This window comes from Tachysurus fulvidraco, chromosome 1 (assembly GCF_022655615.1).
Source record: "Tachysurus fulvidraco isolate hzauxx_2018 chromosome 1, HZAU_PFXX_2.0, whole genome shotgun sequence".
Lineage (NCBI taxonomy): Eukaryota > Metazoa > Chordata > Actinopteri > Siluriformes > Bagridae > Tachysurus > Tachysurus fulvidraco.
This window is the reverse complement of record NC_062518.1, coordinates 24,454,980-24,479,144: the sequence shown is the minus strand read 5'-3', so window position 1 is coordinate 24,479,144 and position 24,165 is coordinate 24,454,980. Positions and strand designations below refer to the sequence as shown.

The following is a 24,165-nucleotide window of genomic DNA, read 5'->3' as shown; positions in this document are numbered from 1 at the left end:
CTCAATAAGGCTCGTAGAGCAGCTCTCTCACTCTTCATTCCTCTTTTATATGTCTCTTTCCTCACTTTGGAAAAGCATGGCCCACTTCCTGGCTCATCTTGTCAACATGACTCATGTGAAATCATACGGATATTCAAAAGGAATGTTTATTTTAACCATGCTTGGAATTAATTGTGTTGCTCTTTGCTGCTTTAGATGCTGCTGTTGCTAAAAATATGACATGAAACTCCTACTTAAGCATTGTTTGAAAGTTAAAAATAAAGATTCTGTGGGAAATTCTGTTGGGAAGTGCATTTTTATTTGGAAAACATGTTTTTATTTAACCATTTCATTTCTTTTGTCAGGTTTTTAAACACCAAATGGATTAGGTTCCTTAGCCAGCATCTTAGTTAATATTAATCATGTTTTGCACATGCTGATGAATGGCATATTATTCTAGCAAAGTTGTCTAATTAAATAAGGACGATGGTGACATAGCAATAGGTGGATGACTACACTAAATTGGGCACAGTGTGTGGCTCTAAGCTTTAAGCAGATACTATGACGAATGAATGAATGAATGAACGAAGCAAGCAAGCAAGCACTGGTTAGCTTTGTGTTTTTTGCTTTGTACAAGTGACCATAGAATTATGAGCACAAATATTGAAGCAAATCTTGATAATGTGAAGAAAACTGATATTCTACAAAGACTAATTTGTGAAAAGACCTTGAGAAAGTAATTTGCCTCAATTGTAGTCACAAGAACTTCACATGATCTCATAAGTTTAGACTTGCTTCCTCTCCCAGGTCCAGTCTCAAACGTTTTTTTGTTTCCTTTGATAATTGTCAAAAGAATGTGGTGGGATGTAGGCTAGATTACGTTTTATGATAACTTTGTTTCCTACTGAGTAATGTTTTCAGATTATCAAGATCTGAGCCTTTAAGTTCTATTGAAGCAAAAGTCCTCTACAGTGGACAGAAATGCATTTGTACACTATAAACATGCATCATCTATATATTATGCTCTGGCACCAGCAGCTTTGTAGACCCAAAATAAGTGCCCTAACAATTAGAGTAATTTATTTCTACCCTTAATTACAATGGACTAGGACCTAGTATTTAGTATTCCTGACTGCTTGAACACAAATAAAATTGACTATCAGATTAGATTCAGTAAAAATTAATGTTGTATTGAGTGGACTTATTTGAATGAGGCAGCTCTCATTCAGCTCTATTTGGCCACAATTACAGCCATGTTTGTCATCTGGACATTTATTCCTAATGTGACAGGTCTCAGAGCAAACATAATTCTGCTGTTTGCTATTGATCTGCTAAATTCCGTGATGGCACAACAAGCACATTGCATACTTCCTGCCTTCTTTCTAGCCTACCCCTAAAGATTAATGATTACACTTTCTGTAATATTAAATTGATGATTGCTTTTTTGGTTTATTTGCAGAAACACCCAAAAACCCCAATGTTTTTTTGTTACCCATTTCACTTTCAGTACAGCGTTGGCAGGGAATTCACATTTATGAATCTCTATAACGTTGTATAGGCTTGTGGCATATGCAGCTTGCACTCTGAAATGTGGTTATAGATTATTGTGTTATTCATGTTTGATCAGTAATCTGAATAGTCTTCAGCATTAAATAAATATTTGCGTGCCCCAAATTAAAGTAAAATTTGTTTTCGATTACAGAATGTGGAATGGTTTGTAGGTGAGGACTGAATTCAAAGATTCTGGCTATTATCATGTTCATATGATCCTGATCAGTGTCTTAGCAGTTCTTTCAGAGTTCTTAAGTGCTACAGTGTCAGAAAACTGATATTCATCTCTTTATTAACTATAATGAGTGATGTATGTGCTCCTCTTCAACATGGTGAACTGTACTGTGCTGTATAACGTTATAGTTTTAACAAACAACCTGTAATCAAATGCGTTTTAATATAAATTTCACATTGGCTACTTTCACACAAGAAAAGCATGATAGGCAATCATGGCAGTCTGTATGAATCCTTTTATTCATCTGTTATGAGGAAAAATAACAGCCATGTAAAATTTCCTTGGAACATTTCTTTGGGACAGTTTTAAAATAGACAGTTTAATCATCATTCCCTCTGCTTAATATCATTGCAGATTACAGTTTGTTGTCTTAATAAAAAACAGTTTTAACACATTGGTCTTCACCTAATTCACTTTGGTGCTTGGAGAGAAAAGTGACTCTGAAAGAGCTCTCAGACATCAGACATGTCGCAATTACAGCCAGATTTTCAGGTGGCACTGGCTTTAGCCTCTAATACTAATTAGTCCCTCTTTTTCTGTATACATTTATTTTATAGACATCAAAAATCATGGTGCTTTATTTTCACAGGTTTTAAATTGTAACTGAACTGCTCACAGGTTATAAGCAAACATGCAGTATATTTTGTGATGCATGCATGTAGAAATATGCCATGTATTGGAATATGCTATGTCAGTAGTCATTACTCAGTTCTTTACATTAATAAAATAACTCTGACAACTGCATTACAAGTGTGAAGAAGGATTTTTATTTCACTATTATTTATGTTCAGAATTCATGCATTTATTTATGTGGAAAAAGTATGTCCATGTATGTGTATTTGCTCTATATATGTAGATAAATACAAAAAGTGGGGCACAGCATCAGTACATGGCACTTGGAGATGGAGATTGCTGCCAAATCACAGCAAAATGGAAGTCCTATATTTAGGCCATTGTGCATCAAGGAGCATAGTCTGATTACTTGATTGAATGCTGTCAATTGATTGTCTTTGATTGTCTTCTTTATAATACTTTCAATTTGATTGGTTGTAAGTGAAATATCTTTCTTACCAGTACAATATGCGTACTGATCTGATGCCTTTGTATACACAAACAGAAAAGAAGGAAAGGACAGGCTGTCTAGAGGCTGTGTGAATAATTTCATTTGGTAACCATGTTATCCATGTGCTCAAACAGAAAACATCACACTGTTATGAAGTGAAGGTCACATATCTTGTTGGCCCTCTTGTCTGTTATCAGGGATGTGCAGTTAACAGATTTAGAACTGAGCTCTGCAGGAGCAATTACACACACACACACACACACTCATTCTTGTCCTTCACATCCTTTTCCCATCGCATTCTGACGCCATGGCCGGAGATGCAATACTGCACACAAAGGCTCATCAGCCACTATCTGGAAGAATGAAGGTCCTTCCTGCAGTTCGTTCCCTCAGAATGTTTGTCTCTTATAAAGATGAAACTATTTTAATATGATCTAGTGCTGTTTTACTCTTCACCGGATTCCACTTCACCTGGGAGTAGGAGACCTGCTGCCCAGTTTAGCAACTATTTTGTATGAAACTGGTTCGCTTTGCTTGGGTGTATAACTAAATAGAGATTAGTGCGTCTCTCCCTTTGCCTCTGTTTTGGTCTGATGGCCCCTGTATTGGTGGAGTGGCAGGATTTCCCTTGGTTGAGCTAGGAAACAAGAGTTTTAATCTCTCTCTCTGTTTAAAAATACACTCCCACATATTTTAGGGAGGAAGTTTCCCCTTGTTAATGGGATAAACACATGGTGTAATTTGCTCAGGTTTGTGTGATCACTACTACTGTTCCCTGTCCCTCTATGTAACTGTGAGTTATGGTGCTGACTGTATGCTGGATTTGATTTTTTGCATGTGGATTTGGATCAGAAAAATAATACCCACCTAAGAAACGAATGGTTTTACCAGATTATAGAAAGTTTATTTCTCTTCAAATGCTTGTTTGGCCAGCCTTAGCATAGCCTTTATCCTCCTAATATAGTCATTAGATTTCTCTACTTCACCTGACTTCTAGGGCCTGTTCTTAGTGAGGAGCCATCTACAACTTGCCTTTTGAGCTAAGAAAGATTTATCTCTCAGCTGAAACCAATACAGTGTGGAAATTTAATTCTGTTAGTGCTGGATTAGCCAGGCCAGTATAGCTTTTTGCCTGTTATATGCAATCTGTTTCATGTATTTTCTCTCTCTCTCTCTCTCTCTCTCTCTCTCTCTCTCTCTCTCTCTCTCTCTCTCTCTCTCTCTGTCTCTCTCTGTCTCTCTCTCTCCACCTTACAGGGCCAGTAGATGCACTTAACTTTTTGCCCATATTCCCCTGGCTTTCTATAGACAGTGTAGCTAAGAGCAGATACTGGAACAGTTGCTTCAGTTCAAACACAGTCAAAGTGTCACTTTTCTCTGCTAGTTCCTCTTGAGTATCTTGAATGACTTTATTACATGAATCAATTAATTAAATTTCATTATTAATCATTTACATAGACTTAGGCTTGTTTGTAGAGATAATCCCTGTAGACTAGAGCATTTAGCTTCCATAAGACTTGGTGTTTAAGTGCATACTAGTAAACCTGATATTTTACCTTTTAAAACTTAGTTTAAAGAAATAAAAGGCCATAACAAAATTTTATCGTAAACTTTTGCATAATTAAATAAATGTGTTCATTTTTTAATTGAATCTTTGACATTTATATTTAATATTATGAAAATTGACATTGATAATTAATTGCATTATGTTCCTCAGAATCAAAAAAGTGTGAGTGAGGTTTTACAAGGTTCCACGGTACAGAAACCGTTAAAAGATGTGAAGCATCTAAAAAGATTTTATGATGCTGGTTGTTTTGAAAAGAAATGGTGATAGAAAAACTTGACAGTCTATAATAACTATTCCAAGGCTACAACAAAATGTTTCATGCTGTAATATTAGATGGTGGTGCTGTATGATGACATACTGTTAAGCTCTGTATTATAGCCTGATTTGTTTAAGCAGGTGTGGTGTATTCTCATGCAATTTTATTCAGCTGAGTAGTATAAAGTTTGTAGCCAAGCTTTTCAAATGAATCATGGTTAAACAATGAAAAGAAAAGTGACCTTTAGCCTGTCAAGCTTTAGATCCTGTGGGTTGGTGAAGTTCTTGTTGTCCCTGAGCTATTTTAGTCCTGCAGCAGTGCTCAGGGGCTGCTGGTGTTTAATGACCATTTTCACACCCAGCTTCTGGGAACCTGGTTTGTGCTACAGCTGTAACAAGGTGTTAATTGCTACAATCCAGACACAGCTCCTCCTGAGGGCTTTCAGAGCACCAGAAATGCTCAGTAAAACAGGCATTAAAGCCTTTAGGAAACATGTTGTTGCAGATGATGTTCATGTACTAAACAATTAGAATACATGACTCCAAACTTGGAACAAACTAATATACGCAATAGATAGAAATAATAAAACGATCTTTTTCTTTTATGCCCAATTATGTGACACGATACTAATTCTCAGCCAAAGTCTGAATTAGTACAGAACTACTTGCATTTGTGTTTCTTCAAAGATTTCACATTCCCTGTTGCAGATTTGTGTTGGTATCTTTAAGAGGTGTTAAGTGCATTTAAACAGGACGCAGGAGTAAGGAAATAGCTCTGTGTCCCTTGCTGGGGGTATTATATTTGCACATAACAGCTGTTTCCATTCAGACTAACAAAGAATTAGATTAGGTTCAACCACATTTTAGTTTTTTGAAGAATAACTCAAGGGCTGTATTGTGGCAGGTGGTGGATATGGCTCACCTCAATAGACTTTCTTAAATTCTCCCAGTTGCTTCTTTCATAGTTTCAACATTATCTTGCTTAACAGCATCTGAGTACGTCCAAATGATTGATTGAGTATACTCTAATGGTGGTGAAACTGGTGAACATAAAGCCATGTTGCAAGTTGGGGCCTCCATGCATCAGGACTTGTTAGTTCAGAACATCCAGCTGATGCTTGATCGGATTTGAGATTTGGGGGCCGAGTATACACCTTGAATGCTTTTCATTTTCCGCAAACCATTCCTGAATCATATTTGCAGTGTGGTAAGGCACATTGTCTGTCCACTGCTATTAGGGGATATTGTTGCATCGTGGGGTGTACTTGATCTGTAACAAAGGTAGAAAGTTGTGAAAGTGACGTGACATATGGCTAAGTACGGTGACCCATACTCCGAATTCGTTCTGTGCGTTTAACCCATCCAAAGTGCACACACAGCAGTGAACACACACACCCAGAGCAGTGGGCAACCATTTATGCTGCGGTGCCCGGGGAGCAGTTGGGAGGGGATTCGGTGCCTTGCTCAAGGGCACCTCAATTGTGGCCAGCCCGAGACTCGAACCCACAACCTTATGGTTAGTAGTCAAACTCTCTAACCATTAGGCCATATGTCAAATGAACATTAACATTAATGCTAGGACCTATGGATTTCAAGCAATCCATGGATCAAACTGCTTCTGCCAGCTTGGTTGCTTCCTATAGTACATCCTGGTGCCATCTTTTTAGCTGATAAGCAATGCATAGTCCCCTGGCCATTCATATGATGTAAAAGAAAGTGCAAGAAAGTGAGAATCACTGTCCTTTGCTACGGTAAAATGTCCACTATGTCTCTGCGCATAACAGGAGGAAAACCAAAGCTTCTGTTGTTGTAGTTCATCCACCTCAAGGTTCGAAGTTTTGTGCATGCAGGGATGCTGTTTTCTTCCTGTCAACTCAGCTGCCACATTATTGGCTGATTTAATGACTTCATGAAAATGAAGCTGTACATTTGTTCCTATTCGAGTGGACGGTGGATGCATTTTACAGAAGTTGCTATTGAGTTGTATGTTGTCCATTGTAAGTAAAGGTGACTGACACATGTAAGAATCTGAAATATCAATTCAATTCCATTCATGTGCTCTTTTTTAACATGTAGATTCATTTTGGGGTTAGATCCAGTTTAAGCCCGTTTATAGCTTAAATAGCTATAAAAATGAGATTGAATAAGTGAGAGATCTAATTAGTTGTTCTCTTAATGACAATACTATATGCTCAAATGTATTTAAGTAACTCATTTTCTTGTGGGTCTACATTTAAGTATAAATGTGATTGTAATATTTTGATTACCTTTGGACACACTGAAAATAATAATCACAGTACAATTTTGGATGTGATGTTAACTGATTTATGTCATGCTTAGAGTTCCTCTTATTTAACCAATAAGAATATAATATAGTTAAGTTGTTAGGCAAATTGTATACTTTACACAGGTACAGAGCTGGTGAATTACAGCAATATATTTAGTACAAGTTTACATAATTGAAAAAATTACATAAAAATTGAAAAGTACATAAATTAAATGATTGATAATTCTTTACATTCATTTAATATACATTATCTGCATGATAAATATATGCTGTCCAATGGGGGTATTTTTTGACAATTATTTATTTTTGACAGTTTTTTCTCTTTTTTTGGCATCATTTATTCATCAGAATTTCATCGGTATAGAGCTAAAATGATCCAATGCCGTGGCACTGTTGTAGGGTTATACTCTCTTATTGGATAGCGAGTGTAAGCGTCAATGTGATTTTTTTACTCCATTTCCTCCCAGGAAGCAGATCAGTAGTGCACAAAGCAGGAAGTGATAGAGGAAGCAACATGCAGCAGACGTGTCCTTCAACAAAGTGAAGTCTGACGCTTTCTTTAAGATTTCATCATAAATAGGTTGCAATAGTTGTCTAGGATTTAAAACTCAGACAACACTGATTGAAACAAAGGTAACAATCAAAGATTTCTTCATTTCAAGAATCCAGAGTCTTTGTTGTCTTGCTTGTATATTGTGGGGAGGCACTCTGTACCTTGTGTGTTTATCTGCTGGACTTCACTCTCATCCGAATGAGTCTGGAACGGAGTGCTACTCTTGGTGAGCGGATATGGGCTAGCAGAAATCCATCTCTCTACCTGACTGACAGAGAAAGTCCTCGTCGATGGGGCCTCCTGAGGAGGCCCTGGCTAAAACATCGCTCCAACTCTGCTCCCATGGATACTCTTGAGAGCAGAATCCGGTCCAAGCAGCCTGTGCTCATCGAGGATCTGACCTGTTTTAACCCAAGCAGTTACACCTTACCTGCCAACATGCCTGATGTCAGTAAAGTCACCAGCTCAGGCATGCTACTGGAACATGTTCCACCTGACGTGCCCTGCACAGCCTACAAAAAAACACCATATTTACGCTCAGCTTCTGAACCAGGTACCAGCATTATAATAGAAGCCCAACCCCTGGAGAGGAAACTCCCATTTTCTGGGATTCTGTTGTCAATGTCTCGTCGCATAAGCCGGATCCTGACAGCCAGAGGAGAGCCAGAATCTGTGGAAACGGCAGAAGCCGGTAGGAAGTTCTTGTTCTCACTCAACAACATGTACCAGTGACTTTGTGTCTTAGACTCATGTTAACTTTATTTTCAGAAGATTATTCTGGTTAAATTGTAGATTATGAATTACATTAGCACTAGCATATGTTAATTGTCCATATTAGCTATAAGGGAAACCCATCAACCTGTCTGTCCATCGACAGTACGCTACGCTAGATTCTCTCATATAGAACCTTTTTTTGGGTGGTTTTTGAAATGTGTCTATATTATTAATAGAAGGACCAATCATGGATTACTTTGCTGAAAGAAGTTTTTTTTAAAGAACAACATGCATTTTGTCCCATCATCGCTTGTATCTACATGTGAGGTTTGAGAGTTTTGAGACAGGAAATGAGTCATTTGTATACAATTATGGATAGACTATAATTTTCCATAAAGTCCATCACATGATAACAACAGAAAATCAGGGGCTTTTTCTAATATTCCACATAGCCACCACTTAGGTTGTAAAAAGAAAGCTTTATTTTAATCTTATTTCATAACTTTTATGGTTATCATGGGTGTTTCACTTCACTGTAGCTGAGCTCTCTTCCTTATTTGATGTCAGTGCTTTCCCCACAGCAACTAACTGGATTTTCCCTTTTGAATTACCAGAAATTAAAGTTCCTTCAACAAACCTCAAAAAAGTGCTCACTCACTAAACTGAAAGGTCTTCCAGTGTCATGTTTGACACAATAATATTAATTAGGAGTGACATGAGTTCCTCAGATTATCACAAAGATACAGCGGGCAATTAGGCTGAGGTTGGCTGTCCATTCCATCCCCCAAATCTGCCCATTGCTCCTTTTTCCCCTGCAGAATAAAGGATAAGTGCTCTACTCCTCTTTTTGTATGCAAATAAGTGTTTCAGCAGGCAGACAAAAGAATGAAGCCACACCACCTGAAGCATTAGTTTATTTACAAAGACTGGTCAGCAGAAGTGATGACCAATCACAAAGCTCTTCACTTTTCAAACAGGAGCCATCTCAGTAGCAGCAGGATGCACAGACGTGATTTCAGATCAAGACCTCATGTGAAAGTGTTAGTTAAGGTTTTTCAAAAACCCATTTAGCAAACATGAAAACTTCATAACTGATTGTTGGAAATAGGAATGTCCCTGTTTCCCCAGAGTAGGTAAGAAGAGCACAATAAAAAATCTCTGCTGGAAAGTGAAAATAATCTCACTCATCTTGCCCTCATAACATTTGCATAGTTTCAGGATATATAATGGAGCCGTAACACACAAAACCCTACCAGTGTTGACTCCATGCCTGAATTCACTGTACAATTCCTGGTTATGGAAACGGGGGTGGTGACATTCCTACTTTGGGAAAAGAAAGGCCAGTGAGATGCAAATGTGCTTGTGCAATGCTGCTGGTGAAATGTTGTATTTAGGGAAAAACAAAAGAGCACTTTCCCTCCCCCTGCTCACAGCTACTTAAATCAGGCACACATTGAAGAAGGTGCACAACAGAAATGCAATTTATTTAGCATAACCAGTGTTTGCCTCTCTGTGAATGACACGACTCACTTTTAGGATTACAGGTTGAGAACCATCAAAATGCATCCAGTGAATAACACCTGAATCAGAAACCAACCTGATTAATCACAGGAGATTAGACAGGTTCAAGAAAGAATAGCTTTCAAGTAGAATAACTTAAATAATCTGATTAACTGACCAGAATAGACATGGTGAACTATGAGGCAGCTGGGCTGCAACAGCACAAGACTACATAAGGTTCCACTCCCGTCTTTCAAGAAAAAGCAGAAAATATTATTGCTTGAATTGTACAGCATAATGTGTGTAAACACACATACCAAGTTGGTTCAGTCATAAGAGGATCTATGTCTATATCAGTTTACCGCAATATATGTGCAAAAAAACTAATACACCAGCTGCACAGAATCATTGTGATGTACATGAGATGTTAAGCTTGGTCCAAAGAAATTTGAGCTGGCTGACTTTTTTCCGGCCTGTGGTGTCTTATAGGAGAGTCTTCTTACGGCACACCTCTCTATATCTCACATCGCAGATGTGATTGTGCTGTAATACACACGCACACACGCACACACACACACACACACACACACTTACTTGTACTCTGCTGAGCTGTCATGCCACTGTCAAGATGCAAGAGACATGGCAATATCCACCACCTTATACAAATCTTTAGAAGTAAGAAAGCCAGTGTAAAGTCATTGTAATAAAAGTCTTATTTCTAGATGTCCTGTTGTTTCATGGTAGTCATTTGAGGCCTTGTACCTGGTAAGTGTGGCAATCTTGAGATTTCAATTCTGGCTTTGCTCAGTTTGCTCAAATCACATGATGCTATTGAACAGTGTCCACCACGTGAGCAGAAGCACCCTTTTAAAACCTAACCCATTTAAATGTTTTGCTCAACATCTGTGGTCTAGATGTGTTCTTACTGTGTGCCTCAGCTTTTTAGAAATATTACCCACAGCACCCGCAGATAGATACGCTGCCTCCTGTTACAATGAACAGGCTGCAGCACATTAGTGAAAAACGTATTTTTCAGTGTACTTAGTACTAGGAATTAATAGTATACTGTACATGTGAATTTCCAGGTATGAAAATGCCTGCTACTTATGCTAAAGACAGGTAAAGTACTGTTTGAGAAATGGGCATTTACTAGCCAGACATTTTGACAGCTTTTAGGGGAGCGTTTATTATTGTTCTGATCCAGACACGATTAAAAGTGAACACACTTAAAATTAAGGTTTCAGTTTGTTGCATGTTGCTATCTTCAAATACTGTAGGCATGAAATCATAAATACATTTAGTCTTTATTATAGCAGACTTCTTAACAAACTTCTCAAACCAAATACCTATCAACACACCTACTGTTCATCTTTATAGCAGTTATAGAAGTGTACTGGTTTTTAATTTCACTATCTGGTGCCTTCTGAAGAGGATTTCCATGAGTCTGGTTCCTCTAAACATTTCTTCCTTGTGTCATCTCAGGGAGTTTTCTTTACCACTGGCTCCTCTGACATGCTCATTAGGGATCTGAGTCTTCAATCAGATTTCTGTAAAGCTGCATTTTGTCTCTCGTTATTTTAATGATTTACTTCATTTCATGAAATTCCAATAATAGAAAAATACGTGATTATTGTTTGCACAATGATTTATTTTTCGCTTCTTATTATTCAATCCTACTAGTCGATAAATAAAAATATTTTTAGCTCTGTGTTGTTTTATGTAGCACCAAGAGTCTGTACTGCATCAGCTATATGTGGTTGAAATGACAATAAAACCTACCTGCTACAGTAAAAACTACGTTGTGTTTGTATGGGATTGTAGCAAACTATTAAGTTGCAGGCATTGACCGGGATATTAAGGAAGTATTCGTACCACACCTTGTCTCTCTCTCTCTCTCTCTCTCTCTCTCTCTCTCTCTCTCTCTCTCTCTCTCTCTCTCTTTATACACACACACACACACACAATGCAATGAAGCAATCCACTCACTACATTATTTACCTTATGATACCCCTCACCCACAGCACACTCCTTTCAGATGATGTAAGAGCATTGTCAGTGGATGAGCTGTTTGTGTTTATAGGTTGTCGTGACGACCATACAGGACAAAGCATTTTCCATTCTCCTTTAAGGGTGTGCATGTATTTGTATATGTCTCTTTGCACATGTACAAGTCCGTGTGTGTGTGTGTGTGTTTATATTTATACATTTCTGTGTGCACCTGTCTCTCTGTGTGCTTGTGTGCACACACCTGACAAATACTGTGGGAAATTTACAGATCGAGGTGGTAAATTCAAAAAGGGAAGGCCAAATATATGGACTAATAAAGAGTTTGTGTTTATATCTTTATACTTGTTAAGAAATACGGAGACAAAATGTTTTTCAGTGGAAAACCACTTATTTGCACATCTTTGATATTCAGGCCTTAGGATGAAATAAAGATTATTATTTGTATTTTGCAGAAGAGAATGTTCACAGCATATAGAATTCTGTTTCGTGGCTTTCAGGTTGTAAATAGGTTCTTTGACCAGCAACAACATCCATATTTTAAGTTCCCCAACAGCTGCTTGTTCCCTGTTGCCTAATGCTACCTCTTTCACTGGCTCGCATGCAACCTTTGCTAGCAATATTTTTGATTAATTTTTCTTCAGAAAAAGAGTAAAATCTTCTCGCACGTATCTTTTAATTGCCTGCTGTGTAAAAACAAAACCACTGTTTCTGGTGAAGCGCTGTGGTTTTTAACTTATTCACTAATTTGCAAATAAGTAGGCACCAGAGTTTCTGAAGGGACTGCTTTAGTCTAATAGGAATTAGATTAACATAGTCTTTTTTAGAAATAAAAGTTTAATTAGCTATAAATCTGTTTGTGTGTGTGTGTGTGTGTGTGTGTGTGTGTGTGTGTAAGGGAATATGGTTGAGCTCTTCCTGTTGTGGTTGTGATTGGCAGGCCAGAGAAATTCTCCCCTGTGAAATCCCGTCCTGGACAGATGGCACAGCCTCACCCCAGTACAACACATTCCGGACAGGACACACACCCACACCCACACACAAACACGAAGCACGCTGGGGCCTTCTTGTGAGCCTGGGAAAGCACGGAGATGCACCAGGGTGACTTTTAGGGTCATGTCCATGTGTTCTCTGCATACACATACAGGTGGATGCATGTCTTGTTGCTTACATACCTCTGTCCTGTTTGCAGCTTTCTGTATAAGGGGAAGTTGGTCAGCAGATAAGATTCTGCAGAGGAAATTGTGAGATTAATGCACAGAGTGATGACTAAGGTTTTCAGTTAATCAGTTATATAGTTTTGTCTTACTTTTGAGTCACTTTGGATAAATAAATGTAATAATATAGCAAGAAACATGGTATCAGTGCTTATTATGTAATTCAGTGCTATTTTCCTATTGGTAATGGCTTTTCATTATATATACTATCCTTATATAATGTATATCCTTACTGTATTATGTTGTCCGTCCTCTAAACAGACTGGATTAGAGAGAGCAAATGTTAAATGTTTATTTTAATGACTGTGACTGGGTTGTGTAGCATGACCGACTGATTACTGTGGATTCATTAATCAGCACACAACCCAAAAATTCCATCTTCAACTACAAATTGCTGACTAGTCTAAAAGATAGTATTGTTCACCCCTCAGTCACACAGTCCTTTACATTACTGACAAACTCTTTCCAGCCCTCCCTAGTGCTATTTGTGGATTTCAACCCCCTCAAGGGTCACAAACTGGTGGCTCTTGTGTTGAGCTGGCACACAGCCCCTTCCATAATTGTTTTAAGCCACACAAATACACATAGCAGCATGCAGCAATGTCCACGACAAATGTGGTGTGTAAACATTGTGAGGGTTGAAATTTTTGTCTTGTAGCAAAATGAATATAAGGAAACTTGGAACCCCACACCATGGAGATTTGATGGTAGAGTCAGGTTTTTACAGTGTTAATATTACGCTGTGTGCATTATAAAATATTGAGATAAACACTTTGTTTATCCAGAACTTTTAGTCTGAAAAAGAAAAAGGAAGTCAAATATTTCCCCCATTTCAGTTTTGAGGAGAAATGTGTAATATCATCATAAGCTTTGCAGAAGTGAACTGTGGCCTTTGTGAAAACAAAATCAAGTTTTAAGTGATTCTGCTGTAGCTTGAAAAAAAAACACATTTTGTTTACAAACTGTTTCTTTTCTTTTAAGCCTTCTGTCCACAACGAGACAGCGTTTTTGTCAACGAAACTAAAGATTTTTGAAAACGCTCTCCAAAGTGGATAAAATTGCGTTGCACTGTGGCCTGTGAATTGAGGCTTTCGGAAATGATGACGCAATTGTTGTCTCGTAAAGCGTACAATGATACGCAAATGTCCTTATTTCAGACAAGATGGTGGTCGACACTGTACAGCATTTGTTTTGTTTACTTGATGAAGATTAATGTCAGTTTGCACATACTCCAGATTGCTTTTCTAATAAATAAAGAAGCACTAAGTAATTATAAGTAAATAAACAGAGGGTGGAAATTACATTTTATTAAGGCATTCTTTGGCATTTTATTTTGTGTAATAATTTGTAGTAACGTTTACTTTCGTGAGATCTGCCTCCAATGTGTGGTCGGGGCAGCTGCCTTTGCAGAGAGCTTCAGGTATGAAACTGTTATTTCCAAAGACAAAAACCAAAAAAATATGTGACCAACTAAAAGAAGTAGAGACCCTCTCTTGCTCACGCACACAATCAGCCTTAAACCAAAACTACAATACCCATAATTCTGTTATGCAGAGGACCAAAGGAAAATGGTTAGCTGGACTGTGCACATCGGTGATAAATGTCACTGGAAATGTGGCAGTGATACATGTGTAGGGGCAATGAAATTGATGTAATGAACCAGACTCCCTCAATTTTAATTATGTTTTAAGACCGTTTTATTGAAGCTTTCTATTATTTTCTGTTTTACACACTAACCTTTTATAGCACTCTAAAGGAATCAATTTTAGAAAACCTTTTCCTAAGAATATATAATGTTCTGCCTTTTTCTTTTCCGTTTACTGCTAAAAGTATGCAGACACTGGACCATCACACAAATGTGCTTCTTCCCCAAATTGTTTCCACAAACTTGGAGCCACACAACTGTAGAGAAGGGCTTTTATTCTGTAGCATTACAAATTCCCTTGACTGGAACTAATAGTGGGCCCCTGCTCTAGGATGGCAATGCCCATGTGCACAAATTGAAAAACATAAAGACATGGTTTGCTAGTTTGGAGTGGAGGAACTCAAGTGTCCTGCACAGAGCCCTGAACTTAGCCCCACTGAACATCTTTGGAATGAACTGGAATGACTACTGTTCACCAGTTTGACCTCAATAAAGCTCTGGTAGTTGAAAGGGTTCTTATCCACATAGCCAAGATTCAAAATCTAGTGAAAAGCCTTCCCAAAAGAGTGGACCATTGACCATATTGTGCATCTAGACAATTTGGGCATCATAGGTTTTGATATTGAGCCTCTTTGTACTGGGAAGAGCATTTTTAAGCTGGTGAGGCAGGACCTGCTAGTTAGTGGCCAAAGTGATCCATATTAAGTATAGTTGAAAGAGTCCTGTGACAGAATCCACATTGTACATTACCTTTTGAGAGATGGAGGGTGATTCAGTTCAGCAAAACAATGCTTGGCACCTGAAATAGTAGACTGTCATATTGGTGATTTATTAAAAACCTTTTCTTGTTGCCTTACTAAGGCAATGTTTGTTAGCATTCAAGAGTAAATCTGTGGTTCTGCTGGCTATCTGACCAACTGACAGCTATATTTCAGGTTTCATTGTAATTTTCCACTCTGATTAAGCACAAATGAGTGACTTCACTTCAGGAGAGTGTTGTACTGAGGCAGTGGACTGCTTCCCTAATTGTTTCACTTGCTTGTGAATGGCATATGATCTGTTTCAGGGAAGCTTTTTATCTTGTATTGCCATATGTTGTTCTGGCTTGAAGCCGTACCCAATACATGCTAACATCTCATGCAAAGAACTAGTAACTCAGACTCCCAGGCCTGTTTCCATTTCTGACACATCTTTCTTTCTCCTGCTCTGTCAGAGTGCCTATAAAAACACGTGTTTACTTGGTCATTATTTCCATGTTTGCATAGCAGAAGATGGAAAAACAACTTGAGTGAGTGAGTGCCAAATTGGGGCGCCAGCTTTCCTATCCTTTTTACACTTACGGAGTCTTTCCACTTCCCTATGTGTCTGCATTCTGCAATGTCAAGAGATGAACTGTTATTTCATTTTGCCACGTATTTAGTTCAAGCTTTCTTGTTAATAGATCACTTGTAAGCTCAGCCTTCTGAACTATGTGTTTCTAAAATAAGGCTATGTGTTTCTAAAATTATATTCAGGAGTACACACAAGTTTACTGATTGTGTCAGCGGATATGATTTACTCTTGCACCATTAGTCCTGTACCTACAAGCTGATTGTGTTTGGCATTTTCTGAAAATATCTGACATCTTCCTCTGTTTGTGCCTCTTTCCTCTCTTTGTGGTCCCTGGAATGTAGGTGTTGTGTTGATTTGCTTATCTGCAGTTTCTTTTCCCATACTGCCCCCTACAGATTATATTGTAGACACTCGCCCCACATTAGAGTAGAATGAATTGAATATGACTTTATTTTACAATAAACATTGCTCAGAATTCCTTTCACTTGACCAGACACAATACAGTTTTTATATTATTATAAATTATGGCTGAAAAGACTCCTTTTTATTATTATTAATTATTATTATTATTGTTGTTGTTGTATAATAAACAAAATCTTTTATATTATTAGGAATATCAATTTAAGTTCATAAATACAATAATGTACATGTCTAAGAATATAATAAAAAAAATGATTAGTGCCATTTGCTAGGTAAGGAAGAGCTCTTTTTATAAGATGGGTGAGTAACCATGTAACCTATTATGTGTGTGAGAAGCTGTTGGTCAGTGTGCTCTGTATATTCTAGCTTGTGCAGATTGGTACCTCTTGTGTTCAAGAAGTGCAATTGCATTAGATGCACAATTAACAAAATGCTGTTAATAAAATGTGAAACTTATATACCCACATTTTGCACATCACACTATTGTGTCACAATGTATTATTACATTATACTTTTTTCTACTGTGGTGAAAGTATTGCATGTTTTGAGATTTCCTGAGTAATTATGTTTCAGATTAAACCCTATTACAAAAAAATCAATTACAATCTTCCATATTCTGAGAGCGTTGTTTTCCAGTATTTATTTTCCTTGCATGCTTAGTATTGTTTGTTTGAGTCTCTTCTTTCTCCTGTGTGCAGACGTAAAGGGGCCGCCAAGCTACCACTTCTCTTGTGGCCAGTCACCCTTCTCCGAATCCAGCGTCTGGGAAAAGAAGTACTGCATCCTGACTGACAACCAGCTCATCCTGCTCAACCGCAAGGAAGAAGTTAGAACTTTTTCTGCACTGTTTTGTTTGTAACTCAAATGAGAGGATAAGAGAGGAAAGAGTTACTGGGGCACTGCATTTTTATTTCAACTTTCCATTTTTTAAATGAGGTGGTGCTCGAGGTCAGGAAGCAGTTGACTGGGTCCATTTCTTTAAGACAGATCTTTGGTTTGTCAGATTCTGATTAAACTTTCCATTCTGGAGTAAAACGGTGGCATTGATCTATAAGCCTGCTACATATTAGTGTTAGTATTTATAACTTGTAAAATGTTAAAGTACTTAGTAATACAGTTCTTTATGTTCCTTATTCCTTAATCCATATAAATGATGGAAAAGAAGATGACAGGAATGTAAAAGAGCTTTTAGATATTTTACTTTAATATATGTTGATATGCAGTGTCAGCTTGAGGTGCATTTACTCCAAACATGTGATTAATTTTATCGATGTATGATGGGTTGAATTGAATTGCTGTTACAGTAACTAACAGTTTGCTTTCTAAGAAACTTGAATATTTAGTTCACTAGTAGCGGTCACAATACTGATCTTTTCTGCTGTGAAAGTGGACACCCCATGTGACCTCGACCTCTGACCTTTATCCAGATGCCTGCAGAGAAAATGCATGAAAGTCCCACAGCTTCATCATCCAATGGTCGCAGCCTGAGAAGAACTGTCAGTGTGCCCTCTGAAGGACAGTTCCCAGAGTATCCAGCAGAGGGAGCGTCAATGTTGGGTGAGACAGTTTATGAAATGTACAATATCTTGGCAATCTTTGCTGGAACTTTTGGGCAGAGTGTTAAATGTCGTTTTGGTGGGAGGTGTATGCAGTTTTAGATTTTATTTACAGACATTTGGTTTTGCCTCCCTAATGAATGAACTATCTGAATGATCTAAGTTTATTATTTCTGTATTCATTGGCTTATTAAAGTAAGTTCTGAAACTTTTTTCATGACCAATATGAGTAAAGGGGTAAAAGGTGTAAAGTTTTATAAAATAGATAAAAATGTCAGTAGTATAGACAGTACTATGAACAGAGCTTTCCTTTGGTAATTAGTTAGCTATACAACTGGAAGGTGACATTCTCCTGTATTTAGGCTGTTTGCTACTACTGTGTTGTACCATGAGTTTTATGTAATGGTACTGATGGTTTTTTTTTGTAGTTTTGTAGCAGTAGGCACAATGAATTATGAGAAGGCAGAAGTTTCAAAGTCATATTTAAAGCAGGAAGTCAGAGAGCGGATGCTATACAATGACATGAACTAAGCCTCAAGCATTTTTGGAAAAAAAAAAATACAGCTGCAAACAAAATTCAATCAGGACTGATATTTTTTTCTAAATGTTTCTCAGCCTACCGTGGGCAGCTGGATACTTGCAAGTAGGGGAGGGTTTTGGAATTTGAAAAGAAAAAGTCTGTGTTAGACATTATATCAGTCTCTGTCCCTCTCCCTTGTTCCCCTCCCTCTTTCTCTCTTCAACTATGACATGTGCATGCCTTAATGTGGCTACTGACCCTGTGGGTGCAAAATGGGACACTGGGCTTTGTGGATGAGAGCAACGGCTGAAAAAATGCCTCATACTCCTGCATGTGAGAGTGCCATTCATTTCCCCTGACCTTTTCAGGTCAGAACAGAGGGAGGGGGTTATTTAGATGTTAATGTATGTGCCTTAACAATGACTCACCCAGGACTGAGAGAATAGAAGGGATCTCTGTGGTTATTCACACAAGTGTGGTGAGCCTGCTGATAAAAGAAGGAAAATGTTGGAATTTTTTGATAACTCGTGTGTTTTCAAGGTCTAATTCACACACATGGTAATGGAGCAGGAGAATAGAGGTTTGTATGTGTTTGCAATACAATATCCATTTTTATTATTATTGTTGTTATTATTATTATTATTATTAATAATAATAATAATAATAAACTTTTGATGTTTAAGTATTTAATAGTATATCTATTATTTAACTTAGGAAATGATCTCATTTAGTGAGCAAGTATTTAGTGTACATTATTTGGTAAAAATGCAGTTGGGCCTTTTCACTTATTTGGCTCAGTCTACAGGTGCTAGGAATTTCAGCTTTATATCATCTCTATAGCATAATATATTCTATATGTAAATAAAAGTCGAAATGTAACTACTTGGGTGACATGGTAGGTAGTAATATCACGTCTACAGCTTTAGGAGTCATGAGTTCGATTAATTAAGGTTACAGTTTTTCAGATTTTCCTCAGCAATGCTAAATTGGCACTGGCTTGAATATGTGAATTTGTGTCCAATGAAGGTGTTTAGTGTTACCAGAATCACCCCAGATGAGATGGTTACTGAAGATGAATGAATGAATGAATTATTTAATTAATTAATGATGATGAAAACTTTACTGTTTTCATTTTCTTGCTGTAGAAATGTAAATTTAACTCATAATGAACTGACCATCAGGTTATAAAAGCTCCTGCAGTTGCTATTATATCCCGCAGTTTAAATGACTGAATTCATCACATCAATTTCAGGCATATTATACGTGGAATGCTCTTTGAAAATGTACGTTGTTAAGTAGAAAATAATAGCATTTGCACCTGCTGTAGTGCACTTTGTGCATTTTGTTTAAAAAGTAACTATTTGATACTGATTCTTACATTTTTATCTGTGTGCTTTGATTACTGCAGCAGTGCTTTACTGAGCTGCAGCTTGCACGTGCATGTTTAGCAGAGTGCTGGTTTTGCTGGTTCACGTGTTAACACTTCTTTTGTTTGCCTCAGTTCAGTAGTCTGACAGAAAAGCTGTAGGTTTGACTGATCCGGCATGCAGGCTTTTCTGCATTCCAGTGTAGGGTGAAGGACGAACAGTGCAGTAATAGACAGTGGCTCTGTTAATTAGCCAGTTATTTGGATATGTTTGGTCTGAGAGACATAAGAGAAATGATGGGCTAATATGGAGTATATGGGTGAGTTTTCAAATTTCATAGTTAGGAATTTTAGCAGTAAACTACTGTTCTAGCAATATAGAAAAAAACTTTTTTTTCTTTAAGATCTTTTTGAACTGCTTTTTAGCTGTTTGTAGCTACTTTTTCTAAGTATCAAATATTTTAGGAGTGTTCAACACTGGATATTCTGCATCATTAACCATGATCGTGTGATTAATTGCATTTTTTTGCAATTTAATTGTGTTTCTATTTTTACATTTTCAGAATTATCTGTATATCTAAAAACCTTACTGTAGTTCTTTAACAATGTTGGTTGTATCTGGACATGACATTGCCTGACTGTTTTAATTGGTAATAAATAGTGCGTTATATGCAGCCTTGTTTGTACTTTTACATGTTTGTACTGTCTTGTGTGCACAGCTTTGAGTTTGAAGCTATTAGTGTGCTGTGACTTCAAATTCTCTGCATGTCCTCAAAAAGAAACACATGACTGGAGGGGTTATCGCACAATCCTATAGACAATATTATAAAATAGATAATTTCACTGTATTTCTAAGTTGAAACAAGTAACAAGACAAGCTTCTACTAAGCAAAATTCAATGAGGTCTGCAATATGAGACTTTCCTGTAAACTATTGACTCTGTGGTTCCATAGAGAAATGGAAGCTGTGCGGGGCAGAAACCTCAGGTTCACAATCACCTCGGCTGTATCCCAGAACAATATAAATAATTTATTTGTGCTGTGCTACATTTAATATCAGATATCACAGTGAGGGGAAATATTATTTAATCCCCAAGTGTCCACTGTAAAAGTGGTGAAAATAAGGCAACATCCTGATATCTTGACAGGTTTACTGAGCATCTGAGCAATTAATCCACAATTAGGTTTGCAGTGATGTGCATCTAATTTTAATTCTATCAAACAAATTGGATACAAGATGCTTGATATTTATATTCTGACTTTTAAACTTTTAGAGCTATATTCTGAAACTAATCAGATATAAGATTCACATTCTTTAAAAACATGTAAAAAAAATTATTCACTTGTTGTTCACTTTGTCTTCATTTTGCTGATTCCATCATAGTGCCTCATTGAAGTGCTGCCAATATGTTCTGAGCTGTTCGCACAGGTATAGTCATAATGAACACATAACTGTGGTCTAACAGTCGGTTTATCTCTTGTATGTAGAGCCCCATCTTATTAATCTGTGCGTGTGCGCGAGTGCGTGCATGCGTGCGCGCGCGCGTGTGTGTGTGTGTGTGTGTGTGAGGCTACTGCAACAAGAGCCTGGTGCATAAGGAGAAATAGGGAGGGAGAAATCCTGTGTGAGGTAGGCTGATCGAGAGAAAGGAAGTGCTCACAGTTCTGCTGAAAGGAACAGGGGAGTGAGGTTACAGCGATTGATTAAATAAATGCGGTAAAATCTCTTCTGATGGTGGGCCAAAAAGCAAAATGAGGAGAGGCCAATGCAACGAATGCTGGAACTTCAGCTGAAAGAGGCAGAAGAGGATCTTTGAAAGAGTAAGACTTCATTTGGGAGGACACAGAGATCCAGAGAGAGCAGGAGAGGAGATATGACATGCCTGAAAGAAGAGCCAAGAGACAGAGACTCTGTGAAGTGGACTCTCATAAAGAGTTTAGTGGAACAGTGGACAATTAGGAAGAAAACATACAGCCCAGTGGATGAGGGACGATGGTCACATTCTGACTAGTGCAATGCTGACCTGGTACATTTACTGAGCAGGGGATGGGAAACGGTTGCGATAGAGGTATCTTTCTCACTCTCTCCCTCTTTCTCACTCTCTCCCTCTTTCTCTTCTAAAGATTCTATTTCTAGTTCTGTTCTGCTCTATTAGATTAGTTTTATACCTTCTTTTCTATTCAGTGTTAGTTGCTTATTAAGTTTTGTGAGTCATGCTGTGGAAGTTGAACTTCTTCCTCACGGACTCTCAGCCTTTAGCGATATCCCTTTTTTCATAAGCACAGCAAGTATTAGGCATGTTTATTGCTGAGTCATATCGCTCTTCTTTCTCAGGTTATGCATAGCTGAGAGTGTAGACACTCACACAAAGTGAACAGAGTAGGAGTTGTCTCTACACAGTGTGGAGACTGTGAATGTTGCAGCAGGATTTCTCTGAAGTACCACTGAAAAAGAGAGAGAATTTGGACACTTTTTGCAACGCAGCTTTTCAATCGTGCCAACTGATTCATAATACTATCTTCACTCTCAACACTCTGAATTTAAATGTGAGCCATGAATTTCCCTAAGGAAGGAGAAAGGAGAGTCGCTTAAATAAGTTTCAGTGCTTTGACCTCCATCCATTTTCTGTAAGACAGGTCACAGTCACAACCACTTAGTGTCTTTGGACTGGGGAAGTAAATTGGAATACCCATGAAGCACATTCAAATTCCAAGGTGCAAATCAAACACCCACTGAGGTGCAAGGCAAACATGCTAACCACAAAACTACTGTGCCCTCTGGACAGAAATCTCGATACACAATGTCCTTAAAGTCTGTTAGTGACACAGTATGACAGGCTACCAGGTATGGAAGATGACTGTCTCTGTTTAAATCACCACTGAGCTCCAAAGCATTGTGTAGGACGGTTTGGTAATGGAGACGGAAACTCTAGCTGCCCCAAGGGCTCAAGTAAACAAGCCATTGCCAAATGATTCTGTTTAGAGTGCTGACGGTCCATTGCAGCTTCCATCCATTAATTTTCTGTATAAAGCATATCTTAAGTTCACTTTGTGGGTGACCTAGAGCCTACCCAGAGGACTTTGGGCAGTAGGCATGTTGGACAGGGTGACAACTCATTACAGGGCACAATCACACACACAAACACAAACCTATTCACACACTACAGACAATCAGCTTACACCACAACTCTTTAGATTGGGGAGGAAAATTAAGTACTTGCAGGAACCCCAAAGCACTGGGAAAACATGCATACTGCAAAAAACAGAGGGAAGAGACTGGAATCAATCCCCCAAACCTGGAAACTAGTAATCTACTAAACCTCTGTGCCTCCCTCAGTTTTCCAATTGCTAATTAAAAAATGGACCATACCTATTTGTGAATTTTAATCTTAAATTTCTCCTATTTATTTCAAGCATTGAAGACATAAGGACTCCTAAACTCCAGGTTTTATGAACTGAGCTGGATGTGGTGTTATGGAGGTGCTGCAGGGAAAATAGTGCAGATGTAGGTTGTGTCCCTGTGCATCCTTGACACACATACAGTGGATATCTGTTTCCAAAAAAAGATTTTACTGCAACTAGCCTCTTTAAAGGCGTGGCTGAAATCCACATATTAAGAATTACTACTTGTCACAGACTTCAGGGATTTAAGACGGTTTTGCATCGGTATTAAGCTCCAAGGCATCTAGGCAATTTTCTAGCTTGTCTGTCATGTTTTTATCAAGCATATAACTCGGAGTCCTCTTTAGTCTATCTGCCATATAGCTATAATATGTGGGGGTGTGGTCTGTGTACTTTGCCATACATGTATTCTATTTTTAAACAAATGAAAAAAGCATGGTTTAATGATGTTAAACAAACAAAAAAGCTGGTAAAGAATAATTGCTTTCAACTATTTGAAAATGCCAATTCAATATTCTTTTGCTTATTTATTAGATTAATGTTTTGAAATCATAAATAACAAAAGAAAAGAAAATGTAATAAAGAAAAAAAAATCTGGGTATTTCTGAGATCTACAGCTCTGGGTACACTGGCACCCTGGAAGTAATTTAAGCCTCTAGCATCATATGTCATCATAAACATCCTCTGTATCATCACTATAGCTAGATATGTTGGTGAAGAAATATGAATAACTAGTGATCATGTCGGGGGGGCACGGTGGCTTAGTGGGTAGCACGTTCGCCTCACACCTCCAGGGTCGTGGTTCTATTCCCGCCTCCGCCTTGTGTGTGCGGAGTTTGCATGTTCTTCCCGTGCCTCTGGGGTTTCCTCCGGGTTGTCCGTAGTGTGTGTGTGAGTGAATGAGTGTGTGTGTGCCTTGCGATGGGTTGGCACTCCGTCCAGGGTGTATCCTGCCTCGGTGCCTGATGACGCCTGAGATAGGCACAGGCTCCCCGTGACC

At 38.0% G+C, this 24,165-nt stretch overlaps 1 protein-coding gene across 5 annotated transcripts in view; it reads left to right on the top strand.

Moving 5' to 3' along the window:
- rasal2 (RAS protein activator like 2) overlaps positions 1–24,165 on the top strand; it is a 50,899-nt gene that overhangs the window by 2,972 nt on the left and 23,762 nt on the right. The window contains exons 1-3 of one of the 5 annotated variants that reach the window (XM_027132791.2): positions 7,422–8,181; positions 17,021–17,148; positions 17,750–17,879. In XM_027132791.2, the coding sequence (XP_026988592.2) occupies positions 7,689–8,181; positions 17,021–17,148; positions 17,750–17,879 (751 nt within the window). In that variant the 5' untranslated portion in view covers positions 7,422–7,688. Of the gene's footprint in view, positions 1–7,421; positions 8,182–17,020; positions 17,149–17,749; positions 17,880–19,747; positions 20,085–21,418; positions 21,833–24,165 lie in introns of those variants that run through there. The other 4 variants (XM_027132783.2, XM_027132799.2, XM_027132811.2 and 1 more) reach the window with 4 other exon arrangements.